Source organism: Bos javanicus, chromosome 7 (genome assembly GCF_032452875.1).
Source record: "Bos javanicus breed banteng chromosome 7, ARS-OSU_banteng_1.0, whole genome shotgun sequence".
In the NCBI taxonomy this organism is placed as follows: domain Eukaryota; kingdom Metazoa; phylum Chordata; class Mammalia; order Artiodactyla; family Bovidae; genus Bos; species Bos javanicus.
Window position 1 is genome coordinate 14,982,128 of NC_083874.1, and position 21,723 is coordinate 15,003,850.

Sequence of the window (21,723 nt, forward strand, 5' to 3'; positions counted from 1 at the left end):
ACTGGCCAGTCATCACTGGGGGAAGGAAGAGTGAATGAGGGGGTCAGGGGATAAGGGGGGTCCAACAGTTTTTTATGGGTAGAAAACAGTGAAGGGCCTCAGAATGGAGGAGGAGGGCACTGGGGGAAGGGGAAAAGAGGAGCCGTTGAGTGCCGGAGAGGGGTTAAAGATGGGGTTCAGGGGCTAAGTCCTGGCTCAAACTGCTCTTCAAGCGGGCGTGCTGGGGGGTGGGGCCACAGGCTGGGGCGTGGTCCTACGTTCTGTCCCCGCCACTCCAGCCCTTCTCAAGAAAGCAGAACCTCACAAAGCAAGGCCCGGTGAGGGAGGAGCTGGACCGGTATAGGGGCGGGGCCTCTTCGAAGTTGGACCCCGCCCCTCTGCGTGCCGCTTCACAAAGCCGGGCGGGACTGGGGGCGGAGCCAAGCCTCAGGCGTCAGACCCGCCCCCGCCGTTTCCCTGGCCAGAAAGCCACCTCACAGCGCGGCCGCCGGCGTGGGGCGGGGCCCGAGGGCGTGTCCTCAAGGCGAGCACCGCCCCCTGGCCCGAGCTCCGGGCCCCGCCCTTCCTGGGCCTCCGCTGGACGGTCTTACAAAGCGCGGCCGTTCGGGCCACGCCGGGGTAGGGGCGGGGCCCTAGATCTAGGGGCGTGTCCGCGCGGCAGAGCATCACCCTTGACGTACGCTCCCACCCTGCAGTTCCTGGGCCGCGGAGTCACCTCACAAAGCAGCGCCCATTCGCGCGGGGCGGGACGGGGTGAGGGGGTCCGGCCCCGCCCCCTACCGTGCTCCCCCCCAGCGCCCAGAGCCGCCTGCAGGGGGCGCTGCGCCACGGTGGCCGGGCCGCAGCGGCGGTGGCGGCGAGGCGGCGCGTGGCCGGCAGGCGGCGCTGCCCGGCTCGGCCTCGGCCTCGGCCTGCTCGGCAGCGGCGGCGGCGGCCTGGGCCCGGGCGCGGCGGCGGCGGCGGTGGCTGGGCCTGGAGCCGGATCTAAGATGGCAGCAACGGCGGCGGCGGCGGGGCCGGGCGTGGGCGGCGCGGGGGCGGCCGGCACGAGTGTCACGGGGCCCTGCGGGGCCGTGTCCGTGTTCCCCGGCGCCCGCCTCCTCACCATCGGCGACGCGAACGGCGAGATCCAGCGGCACGCGGAGCAGCAGGCGCTGCGCCTCGAGGTGCGCGCCGGCCCGGACGCGGCGGGCATCGCCCTCTACAGCCGTGAGTGCTGGGCCCCGGGGCCGGGCTGCGCGCGGGGGCTGCGCACGAGGCCGGTCGCGGTGGGGGGGACCCTGGCCGGGAGGGACGCGGTGAGGTGCCTGGGGTTCCCAGGGTGAGGGGCCCTGGTCCGTGGGGGCCTGATGTGGGGTCTGTGGGGCCGAACCGAGGGAGCTGGGTGTGGGGGGGGCCCCCGAGTGAGGGGCGTGGAGGAACGGTGTCAAGGGGCAGAAAGAGAAAAGAGGGCGTGCGTGGTGGCCAGAGGTGAGGTGCCCCGAGTGCGGAGGGAAGCGGGAAGTGGGGGGGTAGTGAGGGCCCTGAGATTGGGAGAGGGTGGGCAGGAAGTGGGGGGCCGAGAGTGGAAGGCAAGAATTCTGAAGAAGCCGGGGGTGTGGGGGCTGGGTGGGAGGGGAGGGGGCCTGGGCGTGGGAGAGAATGGGAGTCTGGGGGCGGGTGTGGCCGCCGTAGCGGAGAGGAGGGAGGGGTGTGGACAGCCTCGGGCCATCCAGGGGACCCTCTGGACTGCTAAGGACGGTTGGAAAGTGGTGCCCAGTCTGGGGCGGCCTGGAGGACCCTGTTCCACTCATCTGGAGGGCCTGGCATTCCCGACCCCCGAGTGGGAAACTTCTGGATCTGGGGAGAGGGTCCCTGCGAGGGTGGTGCGAGCCGCTGGGTGTGCGCCTCGTGGAAACGTGGACGGCTGGGGCCCTTTCTTGATGCCGGGCTCCGAAGTAAGATGTAACACTGCCTCCTCCCTCGCCACGGTCCCCCGATCTTCCTTTTTGGGGATGTGAGAAACTGGTTACATTTTCAGAAGCTAGTTTCAAAACTGACATTTCGGTGTGGGGCGGGGGAGAAAGATCTCAAATGTGTTTGCCAAGACCCCGCGTCTTTGTAGTTCATCCTTTTTCTTTCTCTTCTTACTCCTGTCTGTTCTCTCTTGTTCTTATCTGTTCTCTTCTCATTTCACATTTTGTTATTCTGTTACACTCAGCTTTGTCTCTCCCGGTTTCTTGCTCTGATGTTCTCCGTGTGTCACTGAGAAGGCTTTTCCTGGTGGTGGTTTGTGTGAGCGTTTTGCCACTTTGGGCATGGGGTTTTCCGAAGGGAAGTGTGTGGAGCAGTTGGTTCCCACACAGAATTCCTCACACCCAGCATCACACCTCTTTTTGCTCCGGCAGAACTGGGTCTTCTTGGACCAGATGAGGGGAGAAAAGAGTATGCCAGGTGGGTATCGGTGCTCAAGACAGACACTTAAGCTCTGAAGGGCCCCCCAGATCATAAGCACTGCCATTCATTCTACATACATGAATGGGCACAGCACCAAGTAAGGCATCGTTTCTCAAACTAGGGTCCCAGGGCTGATCCTCAGAGGAGTTCCAGGGGAGTTGGTTTTTCTTTGGTAAATAAACTTCTTTTGATTTTAGGAAAGGCTTAGATTTATAGAATTACTAGGAAGATTGTACAGTGTTCTCATATACTCTCTTCACATCTTTCTCCAGGAGAGTTTTATTATTTAAATTTTTTAACGTGGTTTTTAATTTATTTTTGGCTGTGCTAGGTCTTCGTTGCTGCGTGGGCTTTTTCTCTCGTAGTGAGCGTGGGCTGTTCTCTAGTTGCGGTGCTCGACTTGTTGCAGAGCATGGGCTCTAGAGCACCTGGGCTTCGGTAGTTGCAGCACGTGGGCTCAATAGTTGTGGCTCTCAGGCTCTTAGAGCACAGGCTCAGTATTTTGTGATGCAGGGGCTTAGTTTCGAGGCATGCGGGATCTTCCTGAACCAGGGATCAAACCCATGTCTCCTGCATTGGCAGGCAGATTCTTAACCACTGAGCCACCAGGAAAGCCCCTCCAGGAGAGTTTTTACTTTCCTGTTTTTGTTTTGTGGATACACTTGGAATTGTTACTAGTTATAATAAAGGAACACTTCTGTTTGGGGTGGTCATTCATAACTGAAGTGATCTTCAAGAGGAGAGAGTCTGCATTTCTCACACCGAGAGTCTCAGTCTGGAATGACAAAGTCTCAGGGATCTGAGATAATTCCTGTCCCCTTTATGCCCAAGTCACTCTGGCATGGAGTTGAGAGCATGGTCTGTGGTCTTGGCTGAGCCTGGTTGTATTGGTTTCCCAGGGCTGCTTAACAAACGGAGTGGCTTAAACCAATGGGAATGTATTCTCTCATAGCTCATGGGCAGAAGTCCAAAGGCAAGGTGCTGGCTGGGTCACACGCACTCCAGAGGCTCTAGAGGAGAATCCTTTCTTGCCTCTTCCAATGTCCAGTGGCTCCAGGCATTGTTTGGTTGGAGGCCACAGAAATCCAGTCTCTGCCTCCATCTCCACATGGCTGCTCCCCTGTGTCTCTGTGTCTTTCCCTCTAAGGTTGCCTGTCACTGGATTTAGGGGCTTCCCAGGTGTCTCAGTGATAAACAACTCATCTGCCAATGCAGGAGACACAGGAGATGCCTGTTTAATCCGTGGGTTGGGAAGATCCCCTGGAGAAGGAAATGGCAACCCACTGCAGTATTCTTGCCTGAAAAATCCCATAAACTGAGGAGCCTGGCAGGCTACAGTCCATGGGGTGGCAAGAGTCAGACATGACTGAGCGACTGAACACGCACACATGAATCTGGAATCTAAATCCAGGATGATCTTCATTCAGTCAGTCGTGGGCGCTAAGTCATGTCTGACTCTTGCGACCCCATGGACTGTAGCCTGCTAGGCTCCTCTGTCTGTGGAATTTTCCAGGCAGGAATACTGGGGTGGGTTGCCATTTCCTCCTCCACAGGATCTTCCAACCCAGGGATCGGACCCGAGTCTCCTTCACTGGCAGGAGGGGACTTTACCACTGAGCTACCTGGGAAGGCCAGGATGATCTTAGATCCTTAATTATGTCTGTAAGGATCCCTTTTCCACGTGAAGTCATATGCACAGATTCTGGGGGTTAGGGCTTGGGCATATGTTTGAGGCCATCCACTGTGTGGGCTGGACTGGTGCCTGGCAGGTAGTTGGGGGCCTCTGTGCCTCGGTCTCCTGGGTGGCAGGATGGAGGTGATGACAGGGCTTGGTGGCACAGCGTGTTTGCTCAGGGAACGAACTCCCGTAACAGGCTGGCGAGGGCCTCGGAGTTGGCAGCCTCAGGGCGAGGCAGTGCTGCTTCCCAGTTGCTCTGAAGTCTGCTGGGGGAGTGCAGAGCCTCAGATGAGCGAGCAGGCTGGGCCTGCTGGGCGTGGACGGCTGGCCACGGTGCCCTGGGAAGAGGCAAAAGTGGTCTGGCCTCTGGGGGACTTGGGGGCAAACTGCATTGTTGGCAGCCTCAGGCCTTCTCTTGGAATGAACTTCCGTCCCTGGACTCAGCATTTCCCATCCTGGACCCTTCACCCGACCTGCTTTGGCCAGGTGAGAAGGCTTCAGGAACCCTGTTCTGCTCACCTGTCCCTCATGAGGCGGGGTCCTGTGAGCCACTGGTGATCGCCAGATACCTGACATTCAACTGTGTTTGAGGGGTCAGAGCGGGGCATGAGGGTTGGGGGGTGGGCCAAGACATCCACGTGAATCTCCCCGTGCCTCACATCTGGGAGGTGAGAGTCTTGAGCACGGAATCTGACTGGTGTGAATCACCGGCTACTCAGTCTTGAACTTGCCGTTTCACCTATCGCGATACCTGTTTCCTTACCGATAGCAACAGGTACCTGCACACGACCTCAGTTTCCTCCACTGCAGAGAGAATAGTGCCACCGGGGGCCTGGGAATATGGGGGAAGTGGAGCAGGGAGTCCAGCCATAGAGGGTAGGTTGGTCCACAGATGTTATCACTGGTGATGCTATTGGTGTGGAATGGTGAAGAGCTGGCTTTTCTAGTAGAAAGTCCTGTATGCTGTGGGGCTGTCCAGCTGCCTCCCATCCCCAGCAGATGGGAGAAGGACCCCCCAGGGCTGCCACCTCTGCGTCAGGTGGCAAGGCTGGGAGATGGGCTCCCCTGATGGCTCAGTAGTAAAGAATTCATCTGCCAATGCAGGAGACACTCAGGTTCAACCCCTGGGTCAGGAAGATCCCCTGGAGGAGGAAATGGCAACTGACTCCAGTGTTCTTGCCTAGGAAATCCCATGGACAGAGGAGCCTGGAGGGCTACGGTCCATGGGGTCGCAAAGAGTTACACATGACTTCGCAGCTGAACACCAAGAGCAACCAGGACATACAGGAGGACATGTAGCTATATTCCTTGATGTTCACATCCTCCGTGTGGGAAAGAGGACAGCTGTGGAAGGCTCTGGCTCAGTCACCCTGCGGTGAATGGTGACCCTTCCCCACCCCACTCTCTTTTTTTGGTTTTGTGACATCTTAGTTCCACAACCAGGAATCGAACCCCTGCCCCCAGCAGTGAAAGCGCAGAGTCCTCCAACCGCTGGACCTCCAGGGAATTCCCTCCCCACCCCTTCTTGCCACTTGATGTCACCCTGGCTCACGTCCATGGCATTGGCTAAGTGGCAGCTCCCATAACTGGACCACTTTCCCCAGGCAGAGGTGCGTCTTCCTGGGCCTTGAGGAAGCTTTGGCACGGGCCCTGGCGTTCCTGGATGCAGGCTTCCCACGCCCAACTTGCCGGGAGGCAGCTCCTTGAGAAGCCCGTCGTGAGGTGGCTGAGGCCGTGAGCAGAACAGACTCAGTTCCTCAGGCCCGTGGTGGCCTTCCTGGAGATGACAGGGCTGCTTTTCTCTCGGTTCTCTGGCTCTCCCAGCCCCATTGGCTAGGAAGGGACATACAGCAGGGCTGTCTCTGATGGGCTAGATTTCAGTTTGTGGGGGGACCTGCCAGGGGCTGGAAACCCTAGAGAAAACCCCTCTGTGAAAACAAGCTGCAGGTTCCAGAATCAGGAACCCTGTGACTTCCTTCACGCGCGCTCCTGGTAGCCCCCACCCCCGACAGCTGGGGGCAGTTGGGGTGCTGAGATTGTGGAAGAGTGGTCCTGTGTGCAGCCTTTAGGACATGCAGTGTCCAGCCTGGGGGACAAAGGTAGTCACATCAGAAGGCATTTACATTTTCAGCGGTGCCTGCCGGTTGCTACTGACTGCCGTCACTTATTGAGCACTTTCTGTGTGCCAGGCATGGACAGACCCCCGTGCTTTAACTTTGGAGGCGCTGGGGAAAGGCTGGTAGTATAAGGCAGGGCCTGTGGGCCAGTGGCCAACTTTTTAAGCAGTCAGAGCTAAGGGAGGTTTGTACATTTTTGAAGTGTTGATTAAAAGGAGAAAACCCAAGGAAAAATATTTAACGAAGACCATAGAGTCCTGCCAAAACCTAAGATATTTACCTACCAGTCCTTCACAGGAAAAGCTTGCAGACCCCAGGGATAAGTGAATGAAACAGGCAGGAGGAGGGGTAACTTGGGAACTCAGCCCCAACCAGGGTCGGTAGATCTTTCGAAGCTTGCTGCTGCTGCTAAATCACTTCAGTCGTGTCCGACTCTGTGTGACCCCATAGATGGCAGCCCACCAGATTCCCCGTCCCTGGGATTCTCCAGGCAAGAACACTGGAGTGAGTTGCCATTTCCTTCTCCAATGCATGAAAGTGAAAAGTGAAAGGGAAGTCGCTCAGTCGTGTCCTTGCGCAGCTTAAGAGAAGCCAAAAAGCCCTTCTCTGTGTAGGTCTGTTTGTTTTGATTGTAAAGTGTCTTGATTGATCAGGCCATATAGAGTATGCTTTCTGGACCATGTGGGCCCATGTGGGCCAGTTAGCCTGACAGGTATGACCCTTCTGTGTGTTACCACTGGGCCTTAGAATAGTTCTGGGAGGTCAGGTACACACCTACCATACTGTTGTTGGAAGAGCAGGGGTGAAAGGGTTATCCCGGCTGGCAGACAGCAGAGCTGGCTGTTGGATGCTTTGCTCCCTGCAAAGTGGTTCAGTGGAACTGGGTGGTCAGGATTCAGTTTATCCATGCATTAACAGAGACCTAGAGTAGGGGTGGCTTAACCAAGCCGGCAGTTCATTTCTCGTGCTCTGGTCCTGGAGCTTTGGAAGCTGGAGACCAGGGCTGGTGTGGAAGTTCTGCTCGAGGAAGTCCTCAGACCCAGGTCCTTCTAGCTAACCCTGTTCCCACATTCCCAGGGTCGAGTCTTGTCATCATGACTCAGTATTGCAGCAGGAGTCCAGCTATTACACCTGGTTTCCAAACAGCAGGATCAAGGAAGGGGCAAAGGGTTCCAAGAGCATTGCCAGGTGTCTGTTTGGGAAGGTTCCCAGAAGCTGGCCCTGGTTGCTTCTGCTTGCATCCCATTGGCTAGGATGCAGTCACATGGCCACTGCTAGCTGCAAGGGGGCCTGGGAAATGTAGTCTTTAGTTAGAGGGACCCTGTCCTCAGCTCATTTCCGGGTTTCTCTTTCAGTGGGAGAAAGGGAGAACAGGTACTGGGAGATAGTCACCTTGGCCATAGTAGGTAGGATGTGGATGTAGCCACCATAATTGGGCAGAATACTCCTGGTTTATGGAAAGATGCTCAATGAGGTGGGAACAGCAGCCTGGTGTGAGCAGAATGGAGGGACTAAAGATGGGTAACAAGGTTGGGCCCAGGTCACGTCTCCCAAATGACAGGGCCTTTTCCTATATGTGGTCAGGAGTGCCCTGCCATTTTTCACGGGGGCCTAACATGATAAGGATGGTATTTCTGAAAACTCTTCTGGCAGCAGGTAGCAAGGAGAGAAGCTGCAGAAGCTTGCAGGGAATGCAACAGAAATGTAATCACATGGTTTCAGTTAGTCTGCCCCTGAAGCGCTTTAGAGGCCCAGAGTCCTGTTATGGTACAAAAGCTGAATTCCGCCCCTAGGGCAAAGGGCAGATAGTCAAGGCCATGACACTCGGCCAGGGGTCATGAGTTACCTAGTAAAGGGTTTGCTCCACTCTGTGGTTAAAAGGAGATTCCTGATATTTTTAAAAATCGGGTGATTTCCCATCAAAATCTGGCTTGTACTTATGAAAAATCAGTAGGGCTGCAACCCTGGGCCCTCACATCCCCAGGCTGAGTTGGATGGCAGTGCCGCCTTTAGAAGGGGCCTGTGCCCCACATGGCCAGCGCCCCTTCCCTGCTGGTGGCCACCCCATCACAGGCCCCACACCAGTAGCCATTTGCCTTCCCACTTGTAGTGTATTGTTTTTTTTGGGTGTCCATCAGGTATGGGAAAATGTCCTTAACCTTAGCCCTCGCCCTTCTTCAGCCCCCCACCCCTCCCTCTAGACAGCTGTTACCCCAGTTCAAGCTGACCTGGCTTCTAGTCCCGGGCCCTACCCACTGACTACCTCCCAAGCCCCGCCCCTCCCCTCCCTCACCTCTACCTGCACCTGTGCAGGCCCACAGGCCCTCATTGGCAATTTGGAAATATAAAAGGTCTGAAAACCTGACTTCCTGCTCATTTGGCAGCAAGAGCTAACCTGACCCAAACTCAGGCGAAACCCCAGCCCTAAGTTGCCACATGGGGCTTTTTATACTCTCTGGTATCCAGTTGAGAATGACTGTTCCCACTTAGGGCTTCCCAGGGGCACAGTAGTAAAGAATCCGCCTGCCAAGCAGGAGACACAGGTTCGATCACCAGGTAGGGAAGATCCCCTGGGGAAGGAAATCCCACTCCAATATTCTTGCCTGGAGAATCCTGTGAACAGAGAAGCCTGGCAGGCCACAGTCCACAGGGTCGCAAAGAGTCAAGCACAACTGAGCACTGCACATTCCCACGTTTGGCTGCAAAACGGTGCTTGGTTACAGCTGTTGCCTATGCTCTACTAGGGATAATTCATGCTGTCTGTACCTTGTTACCTTTTTTCAGATGTGAGCAGTTTGTAATCTGAAACTCACTGAGCCCCACGTGTTTCAGGCCGGGTCTAACGGCCTGGCGTGGCACATCCGTTGGGCTGATTGGGCCCGTACGTGAGATCACGGGTGGAAAGTTGTCCACACCATGAGCAGCACCTGGCGAGCAAGCGCAGGCGTTAGGTGTGGGGGTCTGGATGAGGTGGGTGGGCAGGGCTTTTTGACACAAGGAGGAGTGTGGTGTGAACTTCGGATTCTGCGGTGCATTCTGAACCGGTTAGGTCTAGCAGAGGGAGGGAGGCAAGATAACTGGGCGGCAGGTGAGGCTTCTTTGCCGGGGAGCCTGGGGAGGCAGGCACCACCTGAGGAGGTGGTGAGTTTGCTAGGATGTCGGGAGAAATACCCATCCCAGGTGGGAGAGCGGGAGGGCTAGACTTGGGCTGGACTTGGCTGCTTCTGTGGAGAGTGGAGGCTGGCAGGGGCTTCAGGCAGCTCATAGTGGAGGCTCTTAACCTGAAATCCTAGGATGGTCCTGGTGGGTCAGTGGGTGTCCCATGATCTCACAGCCCCTTAAAGTTGCATGCGGTTTGCATAAGGGTAGACGGACAAGAGTCGGTGGCTAGGACCTTGGAGGAGCCTCCTTGATTTCAGAAAAGGGGTGGCAGCACCTCTCTGGAGGGAACATTTGTAAAGCACTTATTAGCTGCGTGTGCTTCCGGTGACCTGGGGCCATGGAGCGGCTCTTGGTTCTCCGTGCTGCTTTCGAGGGAGAGGCTCCTTTGCTTTTGATCCCCCTCAGAGGGATCTGTGACCCGAGAAAGGCTGGTGGCCACTGAGGACAGCAGCAGATTGCGGAGTGAAGCAGTCAGTGGGGGCCACGTGTATCTGTGTCCTCTCCAGGAGAATGACTATGAATGGCAGGAGTGCCAAGAGGAGATTACTGGATTTCTGAGCAGGAAGGGCTGCCCACTTTGGGTACTGGGGTTGGGGAGGGGCCCAAGCAGATGACAAGTCTGGGGAGGGCCTGGTAGTAGAGGCTGGTGGGGAGAGTGGGGGAGAGACCTTACCTGGGATGGCAGGGCCCACCAACAGTTCTGTGAAAATAGGGAGACTTGAATTTTCATACTTTCAATCAGAAGCACACATTCAGAGTGACCTTGCTGTCTCTTTATTGTAGTCATTACCATTTGTCTAACTTTATTTATTAATTTTAAATGTTATTTCTCCCACCAAACTTCTGATGACAATTGCAGTGTGTTAGCTATCTATCATGTAACAAAAAGTAGTTAATGAATTATTGGCTGCCCTGGGTCTTCGTTGCCATGCACACACCTCTGTTGCAGTAAGGTGGGGACTGCTCCCTAGCTGCAGTGCTCGGGCTTCTCGTTGCGGTGCCTCTTGTTGCAGAGCAGGCATGGACTCTCGGGCACTCAGGCTCAGTAATAGTGGTGCAGGATCAGTTGCCCTGCGGCATTTGGGATCTTAGTTCCCAGACCAGGGATAGAACTCGTGTGCCCTGCATTGGCAGGCAGATTCTTAACCATTGTACCACTAGGGAAGTTCTTTAAACACAAAGGTTACTGAGCATCCATTGCATGCCAGGTACTGTTTGAGGAGCTGGGATTAAGCACATGGGTCCACACTTGGAGGTCTTGTGGGGTGGGAGTATGTGTGACAAGCGCTGTCTCAGCAATCTCCCACAGTGGCCAGTGCCTTGAAGGTAAACCCGGCTGAGGCTTGAGAATGCTGGGGAAGGGGCTGCTCGAAGTGGGGGTGAGTGGGAGTTACGGGTTGGTCAGGGATGGTCACCACTCAGAGTGGGGCATTAAAGCTGCCAAGGGAAGTGCATCGGCATGACCCAGACTCTATGCCTGTTTCCTCAGCTGTGAAATGGGGATCTTGGTAGCATCTGCCTTGGAGAGTTGTGAGTTGTGAGCTGATAGAAGGTGCTTGAAGTAGTGTCTGCTACTCAGGCAGGCAGACCTGGGGAGTGAGCCTGTGGGCCTGCATGGCCAAGAGCAGCCCATGGCCAGTGTGGCTGGAGCAGTGTGAGTATGGGGAGGGGTGGGTCCCAGCCAGGGCCTTGGCCTTTACGCCCAGGGTGTTGGGAAGGGAAGTGACACCCAAGGTGGTGTCTGGGTTCAAGCCCTCCCCCATCCCTTAGTTTTCTGCCCCATCCTTTCCTAGCAGAGCAATCCTGGGCGAATGACTCAGCCTCCCGGATATCTCAGCTTTCTTGTTGTTGAGGGGGGTTTCACTGAGGGGTTTGGCTGGTGGTGGGTGGTCACCTGTGCCCGGACTCCAGGCCCTGTACACATCAGACGCCACCCCTGCCCCTGCCTCAATTCTGGTCTTGGGGAGCAGAAAGAAGGCGGATGAGGAACCCCTTCTCCCTGCTTGGGGAGGGGCCGGAGTGTGGCCTGGGAACCAACCTGAAGAGAATGGGGCAGGAGGCCACCAGCCTGACAGAGCTGAGGTGGGAAGGAGGGGATCTGGGCGCAGGAGCCACGGGCTCGGCTGCGGCGGGGCCGGCTCTGGGGCAGCTGGGGTCTGTGTCTCTGGGCCAGTCCTGCTCTCCTGGTCAGCCAGGCCAAGGGACAGGCCTGCTTTGCATTCCTGGGCTGGAATGCTCACCCTTCCCCCTCCTGGTCTGCAGCAGCTCTCATGGGTCAGAGGCATCTGGAGGTCATGATTAGCATAGGCCACAGAGTCTCCTCTGACTTGACCTCATAACCCCAGGCAAGTGACCCTCCTTCTCAGTTGTTCCCTCCTAGAGTGGAGAGTGGTTTTGGGGGCTGGTGGGCTACAGTCCATGGGGTCGCCAAGAGTCAGACACGACTGAGCGACTGAGCATGTGCACATACAGATTTGCCCCACATATACAGCAGGTGAATAACATGGTATAAGGGATAACTGGTCTCCTAAGCCTGCCGTGTGGTCTGGAAGAGACATGTCCCAGGCAGAGATGATCCTGAAACCCCCAGATGGGTATGGGGCAGCTGGGAAGGCCTTGGAGATCCTGCCAAAGCCCTTCCTGGTCCCACACGGCTCGCTTCGTGTGTTCACCCTTCTGTCTGCTCACTTCCGGGACTTGCTGGGAAAGCGTCAGGATTCAGGGTCCCAGGAACACAGCAGGGCGGGGCTGCTGGCACCCTTTATGTCTGCTCCGAGAAGCCGTGGCACCTTTTGGTTTAAGATCCCCGAGTCCCTGACTTCCCCCACACCCACCTCTTTTGTTCTCTGCAAGCCAGTTATTGAAGGAAATTGAGGCCAGGCTTCACCCAGGCCTGCAGGAGTTAGATATGGAGGCCCTGTGGGCCTCAGGCGTCTCCTGTGGGGGTTGTGCTTTAGATCACTGGCTTTAATTGTTTAATCAACACGCACAGATGCCCGGGCCTAAGGTGCACTTGACGTGGTGTGCACCCCAGTAACTGCCACCCAAAGTCAGACCTAGAACTTGGCCTGCAGCCTCTGGGTGGGTTTGGTTTGGTTGGCAGGGTATTCTTGAAAACTGGTCGAGACGGGTGTGTGTGTCTGGGGTACTCTGTCTCCTCCCCTCCCCCACTCTTCACAGAATAAGGGGAGAAACTCTTTCACTCCCTCTTTTTGTCTGTCTCTTTCGGTTGATTCATCACCCACAGCTTTGGTGAGAGCGGGTCTGAGCTGTTTTCTTTAAGACTGTTGGGCGGATTTGCTCCCCCGCTAATTGTGTTCCCATGGCTGGCGTTCGTCTTGGCTGCATGTGATACTCACGTAACGGTTTTGTGTATAGAAACCTGCCTGACAACACAGGAGCTGGTGAGAGTCCAGCTGCAGGGACCCCGGCAGATCTGAGCTCTGATGAAAAAGGAATGCTCCGTCATCCCCCCCACAGGGGGCACGTGAATAAATGATCAAAGGCAGATTGGGGGGCCTCTAGCAGATCCAAACGGGGCATTCCAGAGAGCTAGCCACATTTTTCGCTGAGCTGGAGGGGAGGGCAAAGGCAGGCTGGGGCTTCCAGCCTTCTGTCGTGTCCCAGAGGCCCCCTCCGCTGAGCCTGTCTGGTCCACACCGAATGTGTGACTGGAGGTTGGCATCCCTAGTGTTGCGTGAGTCTCAGGTTGGAGATGCTGGCTGTTTGCCTGGCCTCAGTGCCCCTCCACCCCCACCCCAGTGCCCTGCTTATCGCCGCTTTGAGGCCCTACCACGGCTGTTGTGGGCTGAGCAGCTGGTGGGCGCCGTGCCAGGCTTTCTACGTTCATTGACTCGCCTGGCCATCAGAGCAGCCCCTTGGGGAGCCACCCTCTTCCTAAGAGGGGAAACTGAGGCACTTGGTGGTGGCTGGCTGTTGGGTGCCAACCCGGCTTTGGCCCTGACGTCTCCCTGGGGGTACTGGTGAAAGTCAGTGCCCTAGAGGAGAGGCAGACCTGGCCCTTGGGGTGTGTGTCAAGGAAGTGGCCCTGGTGGATTCTTCTGGAGCCCAAAGCCAGTCTTTCCTCATTCCTGTCTTGTTGCTGATTCCATCGTGGGTCAGGCAGGCTCTGTCCCCACTGGCCTGGGCCACATCTGGAATCACATCTGGCGAGGCAGCTGCTGGCAGGAAGGGGCCCTCCTCCGGACTCACACATCCGGTTCTCCGAGCCCAGAGGTAGGGCCAGAGGGGCTCCTGGAGGGCCAGGGGCCTGGCGGAGGCCCTTCTAGCAGCCACGCGGCCCCAGGACATCCTGTGTTACCTCTGGGCCAGTGGACTAAGTGTTCTCTTTGTCATGAGCCCTCCACCAGGACTGCAGGTGGGCCTCAGCCCCCTAGCTGGTTTCCTGCATCACTTCTCCACCGAGGCTCCTCTGCCCTGTCCTCCAGCCTCTTCCGGTTTGGCCTCCCTGGAGTCACCCTGGGCTGAGGGCTGAGGTCCCTCAGCTGGCTGGAGGAGGAACACGTTAGCATTCCCCAGACACTGACTGGCTTGGCTTCCTGTGCTGAGCACACGGTCCCCGGCAGCTGTGGGAACCAGTGTGTGGGGTGTCCCAGCTGCTCTGAGGGTGGGTCCCCCTGCTGCCCTTGACAGGCTTCCCCTATGCGCCTCAGTCCTCATGAGGCACTGCCCGCCCAGTTCCTGCGGTCACAGGTGGTGGACACCTTCATGACCCCTCTCAGCCCTTGGAGTCTGGCTCTGTTGTGAGCCTGTAGTGGGGACTCTGGGGGATGGTGCCTGTCAGCTGTGGTCAACCAGCTAGGCCTGGCTCTGCAAGGCCCAGGGCCCACATCCTTCCCTGGACCCTGAGCATGGTCCCCACAGCCTCCTAGGCCCAACTTGCCTCCCAGAGACTGGGGTGGGGTGCAGCTGTCTTTCATGAGCAGCCAGGTCCCCAGGCTGGGCCGCTTGAAGCATGTCAGTTCTCTGGGCCTCAGTTTCCCCTCTTGAACTTGAGCTCAGTGAGGAAGGTGGTGGTTGGGAGCATTAGCTGAGGCCCTGACTTGCATTAGGTGTCTGCCTGGTACCATGTACAGCAACTGCTTCAAAGTCCCAGCCAAAGAAGAAAGGCTCGGTGCTAGAGGCCGACAGCACAGCCCCTGGAGTTAGGGGCTGGGGCTGATGGGTTTGTTGCCTCCCCCCACCCCTAATTATCCTCTAAGCCCCCCTGCTTTCAGGAGCCAAGGAACCGTGCACAGCTGCTGTTCCTTTTGTAGCTCACAAAGCCCCGGGCTGCCGGCTGATTAGCATGGATGGGGAGATATTTGCATGTAATGGCTCCCGCCCAGTCAGAGCCCCAGTAGTCTTTTCAGAAAAGCCAAGCCCTTTCTTTGTCTGGGGCTCCTTCTCTTGGAGTTGCCCTTCCACACACCCCTCAATTAGACTCGTTTTTGGGGTCCCTCCAGACCAGACCTACAGGACCACAAGCCTCCAATCCCTAAAGGCAAATACCATCCGCCACCCCACCCCTAGCTCCCATGAACCACCCTTTGAACGGGGTCCCTGCTGACTCCCAGAAGCCAGTGCTGTCTTAGGAGGTTTGGGGGACTCTGGTGTGGAGCCTCTTCTTCAGCCTGTGGTCAGCCCCATGGTGGCGGGGAGAAGGCGGGTGGCAAGGGGTGGGCCAGCAGTGATGGCTGGCTATTGTTATTGTGAAGTATTGTCACAGGGATGAAGGCTAATAAGCAGACACCAGGAACCGCCCACCCCCACCTGGAGAGAGAAACAAGTGTTGCCTGTAGAGCCCAGGGCCCCTATCTTGTCTCCTCCCAGCGAGATAACCCTCGTGGTCAGCCAACTCTGGTGGTCAGCCTTCGGGGCCCCTTTGATGTGGCCGAAGTTCCCACACCTAAAGTTAAGACCTTCCCAAGCTCAGCGTGAAGCCGGCAGCTCTCAGCCTCAGCTGATGGCTGCTTCAGGTCGGAGTGGCATGCGCCGAGCCTGGTCCGGGTACCCGGTAGGGTTGAGTCAGTGGCCAGGTGCCTGGTCTGGGCCCAGCGTGGCCTTGTGTCCAAGATTCTCTCTGAGAGTCCTCCTTTCCCGTCTTTGCCTCTGGTCAGAGGGCCTGGGGATGTGGGGCTCCAAGTAGATGTTGTGTGCCCAGAACACCTGCTGTGTGCTGTGGTCTTGGGCTGGGCGCTGGGTGTTAGTCCTTGTGCAGTGCTGATCGACGCGCTATTTTTCAAGACCTGAAAGCTTGGAGGGCTGGAGGGTGGAGTCCAGGTGGTTCGAACGTGGGTCTGGAGTTCTGGGATTTGCACCGCTGTGTGGCCTCCTCAGCAGGTGGAGAGGGACTTGCCCTGGGATTCCAGGTCTCAAGAGGCCTCCGGCACCCTGGCTCGGCCCAGCCCTCTGCCCTTCCTCCGTCACACCCACTCAGGGGAGAGCAGTGCGGGGTGCTGGCCCACCAGCTGAGAAGCCAGTGTCCTCTATCCTTTAGCCCTAGTGGAACTGGGTTCACAGGACCTGAGGCGGGGGGTGGGGGGCCGGTGTGTGTGTGTGTGTGTCTGTTGAAAAAGTACACCTCCCTTCCAGAGGCAGCCCCTGAAGTCATTTCGTGGTGTTTCTTTCTAGACAGGCCTTCCCCGTGCCAGCTCGCCCTGCTCATTTTTACGCCCATGGCGCGTGTATTTTACACCGTGTATCCCTAACAGTGTGGCTTGGTCATCTTAACATGGCAGCATCTATGGATTGAAGTCTGTGTCTTTCCTAGGCCCTCCTTTCCTTCACTCGTTCTGTAGGTACGTTGGTTTTTTGCTGTTTTGAACAGTCCTGTATTTAAGTGCATCTTCACAGACATTTAAAAGTAGAGCTATAGGATAAGGCCCTGCAAGGGAACTTGTAGGTTAGAAGTCTTTGATCATGTGTGCTGGGAAGAGACACTCAGACAGGGGCTGCCCTGGGGCGCGGGGGGCTCTGGGTCCCTACGGGGAGGGGCTGGGATTCACCCAGGCCAAGGTCAGGCCCAGGAGCCCACGGTGACCTCACGCTCCTCAAATACCCCGGGGCTGGGCGGTGTGGCAGCAGCTGCTCCAAGCGTCTCCGAGGACAGCACTGGAGCAGCCGGCTTAGGTTACAGCCAGAGAGCGAGGCGAGGCCGGGCTAGGATTCCCAGAACCGTGGTGGTTCCTGATCATGAAGTGCTTAGTACACTCATACTGCCCTGCCCTGTTATCTCGGGGAATCCTCACAGCAGAGAGGGTTTTTTTTTAATTAATTAAAAAATTAATTTGTTTGTTTTTGGTTGCACTAGGTCTTTGTTGCTGTGTGTGGGTTTTCTCTAGTTTGGGTGAGTGAGGCTTCTCCTCGTGGTGGCTTCTCTTGTTGCGGAGCACGGGCTCCGGGCGCATAGGCTTTAGTATTAGCTGCTCACGGGCTCCTGAGCGCGGACTCTGTAGTTGTGGTACGTGAGCTTAGCTGCTCTGCCACGTGTTGGATCTTCCCAGACCAGGGATCAAACCTGTGTCTCTTGCATTGGCAGGCCAATTCCCATCCATTGTACCATCAAGAAAGTCCTAGGAAGGGTTTTATCTTGACATTATCCCCATTGCAACCCCATTGCACAGATGAGGTTCCTGAGGTTGAGGGTGAAGGCAGGTGGTGGGGCTGTCTGCCAGGCCCTCCCTGTGGGCTGTGCCATGATCCCCAATGGACAGATGAGGAAATGAGGCCCAAGGTCACATCTAGAGGGCGGCCCGTTAGGCCCTGAACTTAGGTCTTCCTGGATGTCCATTTATTTACTTGGCTCCCTGGGGTCTTAGCTGTCCATGTGGAATCTTCTGTCTTCATTGTGGAATGTGAACTCTTAGTTGCAGGGATCTAGTGCCCTGACCAGGGATTGAACCTTGGTTCCCTGCACTGGGAGCTGGTATCTTAGCCACTGGACCACCAGAGAAGTCCCTCGATGCCCCCATTTAAACCACTGTCCTCTTGGCCTTGCCCCCACTGGGGAGGTGGGGCAGAGGGGCCTGGTGCCTGTGGGAGATGGGAGGCTCTTGGAGGACAAGCCCTGTACCCTCATGCGGTCTGGCTTGGCTTGGATGTTGCTGCTGCCCTGAGGCAGCCCATGATCCGTGCTGCACAGGGCATTGTGGGTATCAGCCCCCTGAGTTCCCTCCAGCCCCTCTTACCCTGCCTTCTCCCTGGTGCTGCCTGCCGCCCTGTGGTGCCCAGGAGCACGGGAAGGCAGGGCCCGGCCGGCTTGTTCACCGCCGTGCCCTCATGCCCACAGTTGGCACTGCGCAGGCTACAGGCTAAGCTGCCCAGCAAGCCAGCCGACAGCCCTGAGCAGAGGGGGAGGCCGCTGGGTGGGCCGCGGAGAGCACTGATTGCTGTGCCTTGTTCTCCTCTTCACCCGACTCTCCTCTCTCCTGTGCAGTGTTTTTCCTCTGGAAGGTGAAAGCCTGTGTTTTATTTGGCAGTAGGAGGCGATTTCATAAAAGACCTCACATTCGGACAGGCATCTCCCCCCTCTCCCAAGTCTGCCAAGATAAATAGCTTTAATTATTCCTCACTTGTGGCTGTAATAGTTTTCCCGCTAGAGAGGCAGGGACTTGAAATGTGGCCCTTTTGTGTGTGGGTTGCTCCCTTCCACCAGCTGGCGGCTGCTTTTCCGTCTCGCTTTTCTGTTCCCCAGGAGGCAGAGAGCGCCCCTCATTCTCACACCAGGACAGACGGTTCTGTGGGAGGAGAAAGCTTGGCTCCCGGCATTTATTCCCATTCTGCTGGGCCCCTCTGACACAAGTCTGTCCAGCATGAAGGGCTCAAGGCCCCCTGCTTGTTCCAGAGCAGAGGGGAAGGGGGGACAAGGACAGGGGTTACCAGAGGGCTGCCCAGCGCCCAGCGCCTTCCCCAGGCCACACATGCCCTTGGCCTGGGCAGCTGGACCCCCCATTCTGGCTGCCTTCTGCAGGTAGGGAAGTGGCCGGGCCTCTGTGACCCCAGGCCTGGGGGCGGCCGCGCAGGTCAGCATCCTCAGATGCTGGGGGGGTGCTTGGCCAGCCACGTGCAGAGCCCTGGGTTCAGCTTGTCCAGGAGGTGCTGGAGAACCTTGCTGGTCCCCTGGAAGAGGTGACAGGGACGCAGGGAAAGAGAGGCAGGGTGCCTGGGAAGAGTCAAGGGACCACGAAGGCTGGGGAGAAGGCCTTCTTTCTGCCTGTGGTCTGGGAGGTGGTAAGATCAGCATGGCCCCGTGGGGAGATGCTAACAAGCCATCCATGTTAGCAGGGCCTGGCAAGCCCCATAAGGAGTTTGACTCTGTTCCAGAAGGTTCTGGGGAACCACGGAGGAGTGTGGGCAAGAGAGAGACCACAGCAAGCCGGCTGCATCGGACGCTGTGACTGGGACATGCCTGGAGGCTCAGCACGTCCCCGGGTCATCTGGTCAGTGCCCTTGAGGCCACCAGCTTCTTTGAGGCCTATCTGAGTGCCAGGCCCCGGATTAGGCCCAGGAGTGAGGGTGGGGAGTAGGGCGTTTCCTTCAGGCCTGGGGCAAGGGAGCCCCCGTGCCTTAGTGTCCCTGCCCTATTCGGCTGCTCCAGGTTCCATGGTGCTATCCAAGGAGCCAACAAGAAGGGGCCTCAGGGTGGTGCTGTGCTGGGCATGGAGGAGGCAGCTTGTCCGCGAGAGCTGCTTGCTTCCCAGTCTCCATCTTCTTCTGCCTGGCTGGCAGACCTCCAGCCCTGCCCTCTCCTGGCACGGGGTCCCTTTGGGTGGTTCACCAGGGTTCACCGGGGCCTCTCTCAGCTCCTCCACAGCCTCCCTGCAAATCGTTCATCTTGCCTGGGAACCCCTGCAACCTCCCTGGGCTGTAGCCAGGATTCCCAGTCACCTCCCATTCTCCCTGCTGGGCCTCTGCAAGGGAGAACTCCATGCCCGTGTGTGTCCCCTGCTCTCAATACTCATTCAGCACTTGCGATCACCGCCAAGCAATTCTCCGGCACCAGCTGGGCCTCCTGCAGTTCAGCTCCTTTCTGACCCTGTCTCCCTGGAGGTAGGGTCAGATCACACAAGTTGAGGGCTCAGTACCACCAGACTGTGCACACCCCACTTGAGACGCCAGGCACAACCTCATTGGGCTCACTGGTGTTTCCAATCAAGTTGCTATATAAATCGGAGATTCCTAGGATCTTGTCCTCAAGTTCTGTGCTTACTAGACGACTGGTTGACATGAGAGGATGCAGCCCAGGCCTGCCAGATGGAAGAGCCAAGCAGGGTGAGGCGGGGGCGGGGGGCAGGCCTGCCGCGCCCCCTGGGGGCGCCAACCTCCTGGCACGCCACATGCTTGCCAGCCCAGAAGCTCTCCTGTACCCTGTCCTTTTGGGGTTTTATGGAGGCTTCATTGTATAGGTACGATTAATTTAACCATTGGTCTTTGGCGGCTGAGGAGGGCGGACTGAAAGTTGCAACGGTCTAATTGCTAAGCTGGTCCCGACATGGCTTTCTAAAGTCATATACCCCAGGGTGCTTGAAGGGGGCGTCACGTGAATCACAGAAGACACCTTTATTGCTCTTTAATTTATTTAAGCTTTTTATAAAAAATAATTTTCATCTGTTTATTTTTGGCTGTGCTGGGTCTTTGTTGCTGTGTCAAGTGGGGGCTCCTCTCTAGTTGTGGTGCACGGGCTTCTTCCGTGAGTGGCGTCTCTTGTTGCAGAGCACAGGCTCTAGGGCGCATGGGCTTCCGTAGTTGTGGTTCCCGGGCTCTAGAGCACAGGCTCAGTAGTTGGGGTGCACGGGTTTAGTTGCTCTGCGGCATGTGGAATTTTCCTGGACCAGGAATTGAACCAGTGTCTCCTGCATTGGCAGGCAGATTCTTTACCACTGAGCCACCAGGAAAGCCCACATTTATTGCTCTTAATCACTTGAGAAATTGCAAGTTTTAGGAGCTCAGTGCCAAGAAAGACGACTAAATACATGTTTATTGTTAATCAGCATATCATAGCTGCCTTTCCTCTGTGTTCCCACGTGTCGTTTCCTCTCGCTGAAGAATTTATTCCAGTCTCTTTCCCTGGCTGAGTCAGGTGCCTTCTCTGCTGCTGCTAAGTCACTTCAGTCGTGTCCGACTCTTCGTGACCCCATGGACTGCAGCCTACCAGGCTCCTCTGTCCATGGGATTTTCCAGGCAAGAGTATTGGAGTGGGGTGCCATTGCCTTCTGCAGGTGCCATCTCTAGCCCCCCACAATACCCCTGTGTCCCTGGCCTCAGTCCCCATCACCTGGGGATCCTCATCACTGGCCACCTGGCTGTCCTCACCCTCTCGGGGGTGGGGAGGGTGTCCCCTTGCACACCATTGTGATGCAGTCTTACTGGCACACAGCCACGCTCCCTTGCTCCTTTACGTAGTGTCTGCGGTGGAGCTGAGTTGCTGTATGTGCGTGTGTGTGCTCAATTGCTCAGTCAGGTCCGACTCTTTGTGACACTTCGGACTGCAACTTGCCAGGCTCCTTTGTGGGAAATTTCAGGCAAGAGCACAAGTGGGTTCCATTTCCTCCTCCAGGGGATCTTCCTGACCCAGGAATTCAACCTATGTCTCCTGCATCTCCTGCATTGCAGGCAGATTCTTTACCTACTGAGCCATCAGGGAAGCCCCTGAGTTACAGCAGCAGAGATTAAATGGCCTGAAAAATGTTGGGTCCTTTACAGATAAAGTGGCCACAACTCCCTAGTGCTGGCTCAAGGAAGCTCAGAGAGGTGGTGTGCACACCACTTAGGAGCACAGACCCTGGGGCCAGTAGGCTCAGCCACTCGCTGTGTGACCTGGAGCAAGAAACCTAACCTGTCTGAGAGAGCCCCTTTTCTCCTCTGAGCCTTTGGGGCGGTAACAGGAGATATGAGGATTTTGTGAAGAGTCCATGAAAAATGCAGGAGCAGAGCCTGGCACCTGGGAAGTTGTCTGATGTGTTAGCCCCATCTCACCTCAGCAGGGTGTGGGTGGGTGCTGGCCCTAGCAGCTTGTGGAAACTCGGCCTCTGTGACTTGGACACTTGGGGGCCTTGCCGCCCGGAGAGCAAGACTGGTAGGGTGTTTTTCCAGGGCCCCCACCACACCCCCAGACCACTGCGTTCCCTGTAGAGTTGTCCCTGGTGATTCTAGCCCCTCGACCCCTGGCCCTGGAGCCTCAGCGGAACAGACTTCACAGTGTGATGGGTGGGCGGCCAGCCCAGGGTGTCAGGCCGGGTCTAGGAGCAGGGCAGGCATGCTTGCGGTGGCTGTGGCCTGACTAGTACTTCTTGATCTGAGTTTGTTTCCCTGTTGAGAGCCCGTCTTGGT

At 57.0% G+C, this 21,723-nt stretch overlaps 1 protein-coding gene across 5 annotated transcripts in view; it reads left to right on the forward strand.

The window, feature by feature from the left end:
- The first annotated feature begins 606 nt into the window (after nucleotides 1-606).
- Nucleotides 607-21,723, forward strand: part of CARM1 (coactivator associated arginine methyltransferase 1) — a 43,412-nt gene continuing 22,295 nt past the window's right edge. Inside the window, exon 1 of one of the 5 annotated variants that reach the window (XM_061422182.1) lies at nucleotides 607-1,209. In XM_061422182.1, coding sequence (XP_061278166.1) covers nucleotides 990-1,209 — 220 coding nt within the window. In that variant the 5' untranslated portion in view covers nucleotides 607-989. Of the gene's footprint in view, nucleotides 1,210-5,317; nucleotides 5,490-10,930; nucleotides 11,048-21,723 lie in introns of those variants that run through there. The other 4 variants (XM_061422184.1, XM_061422183.1, XM_061422186.1 and 1 more) reach the window with 4 other exon arrangements.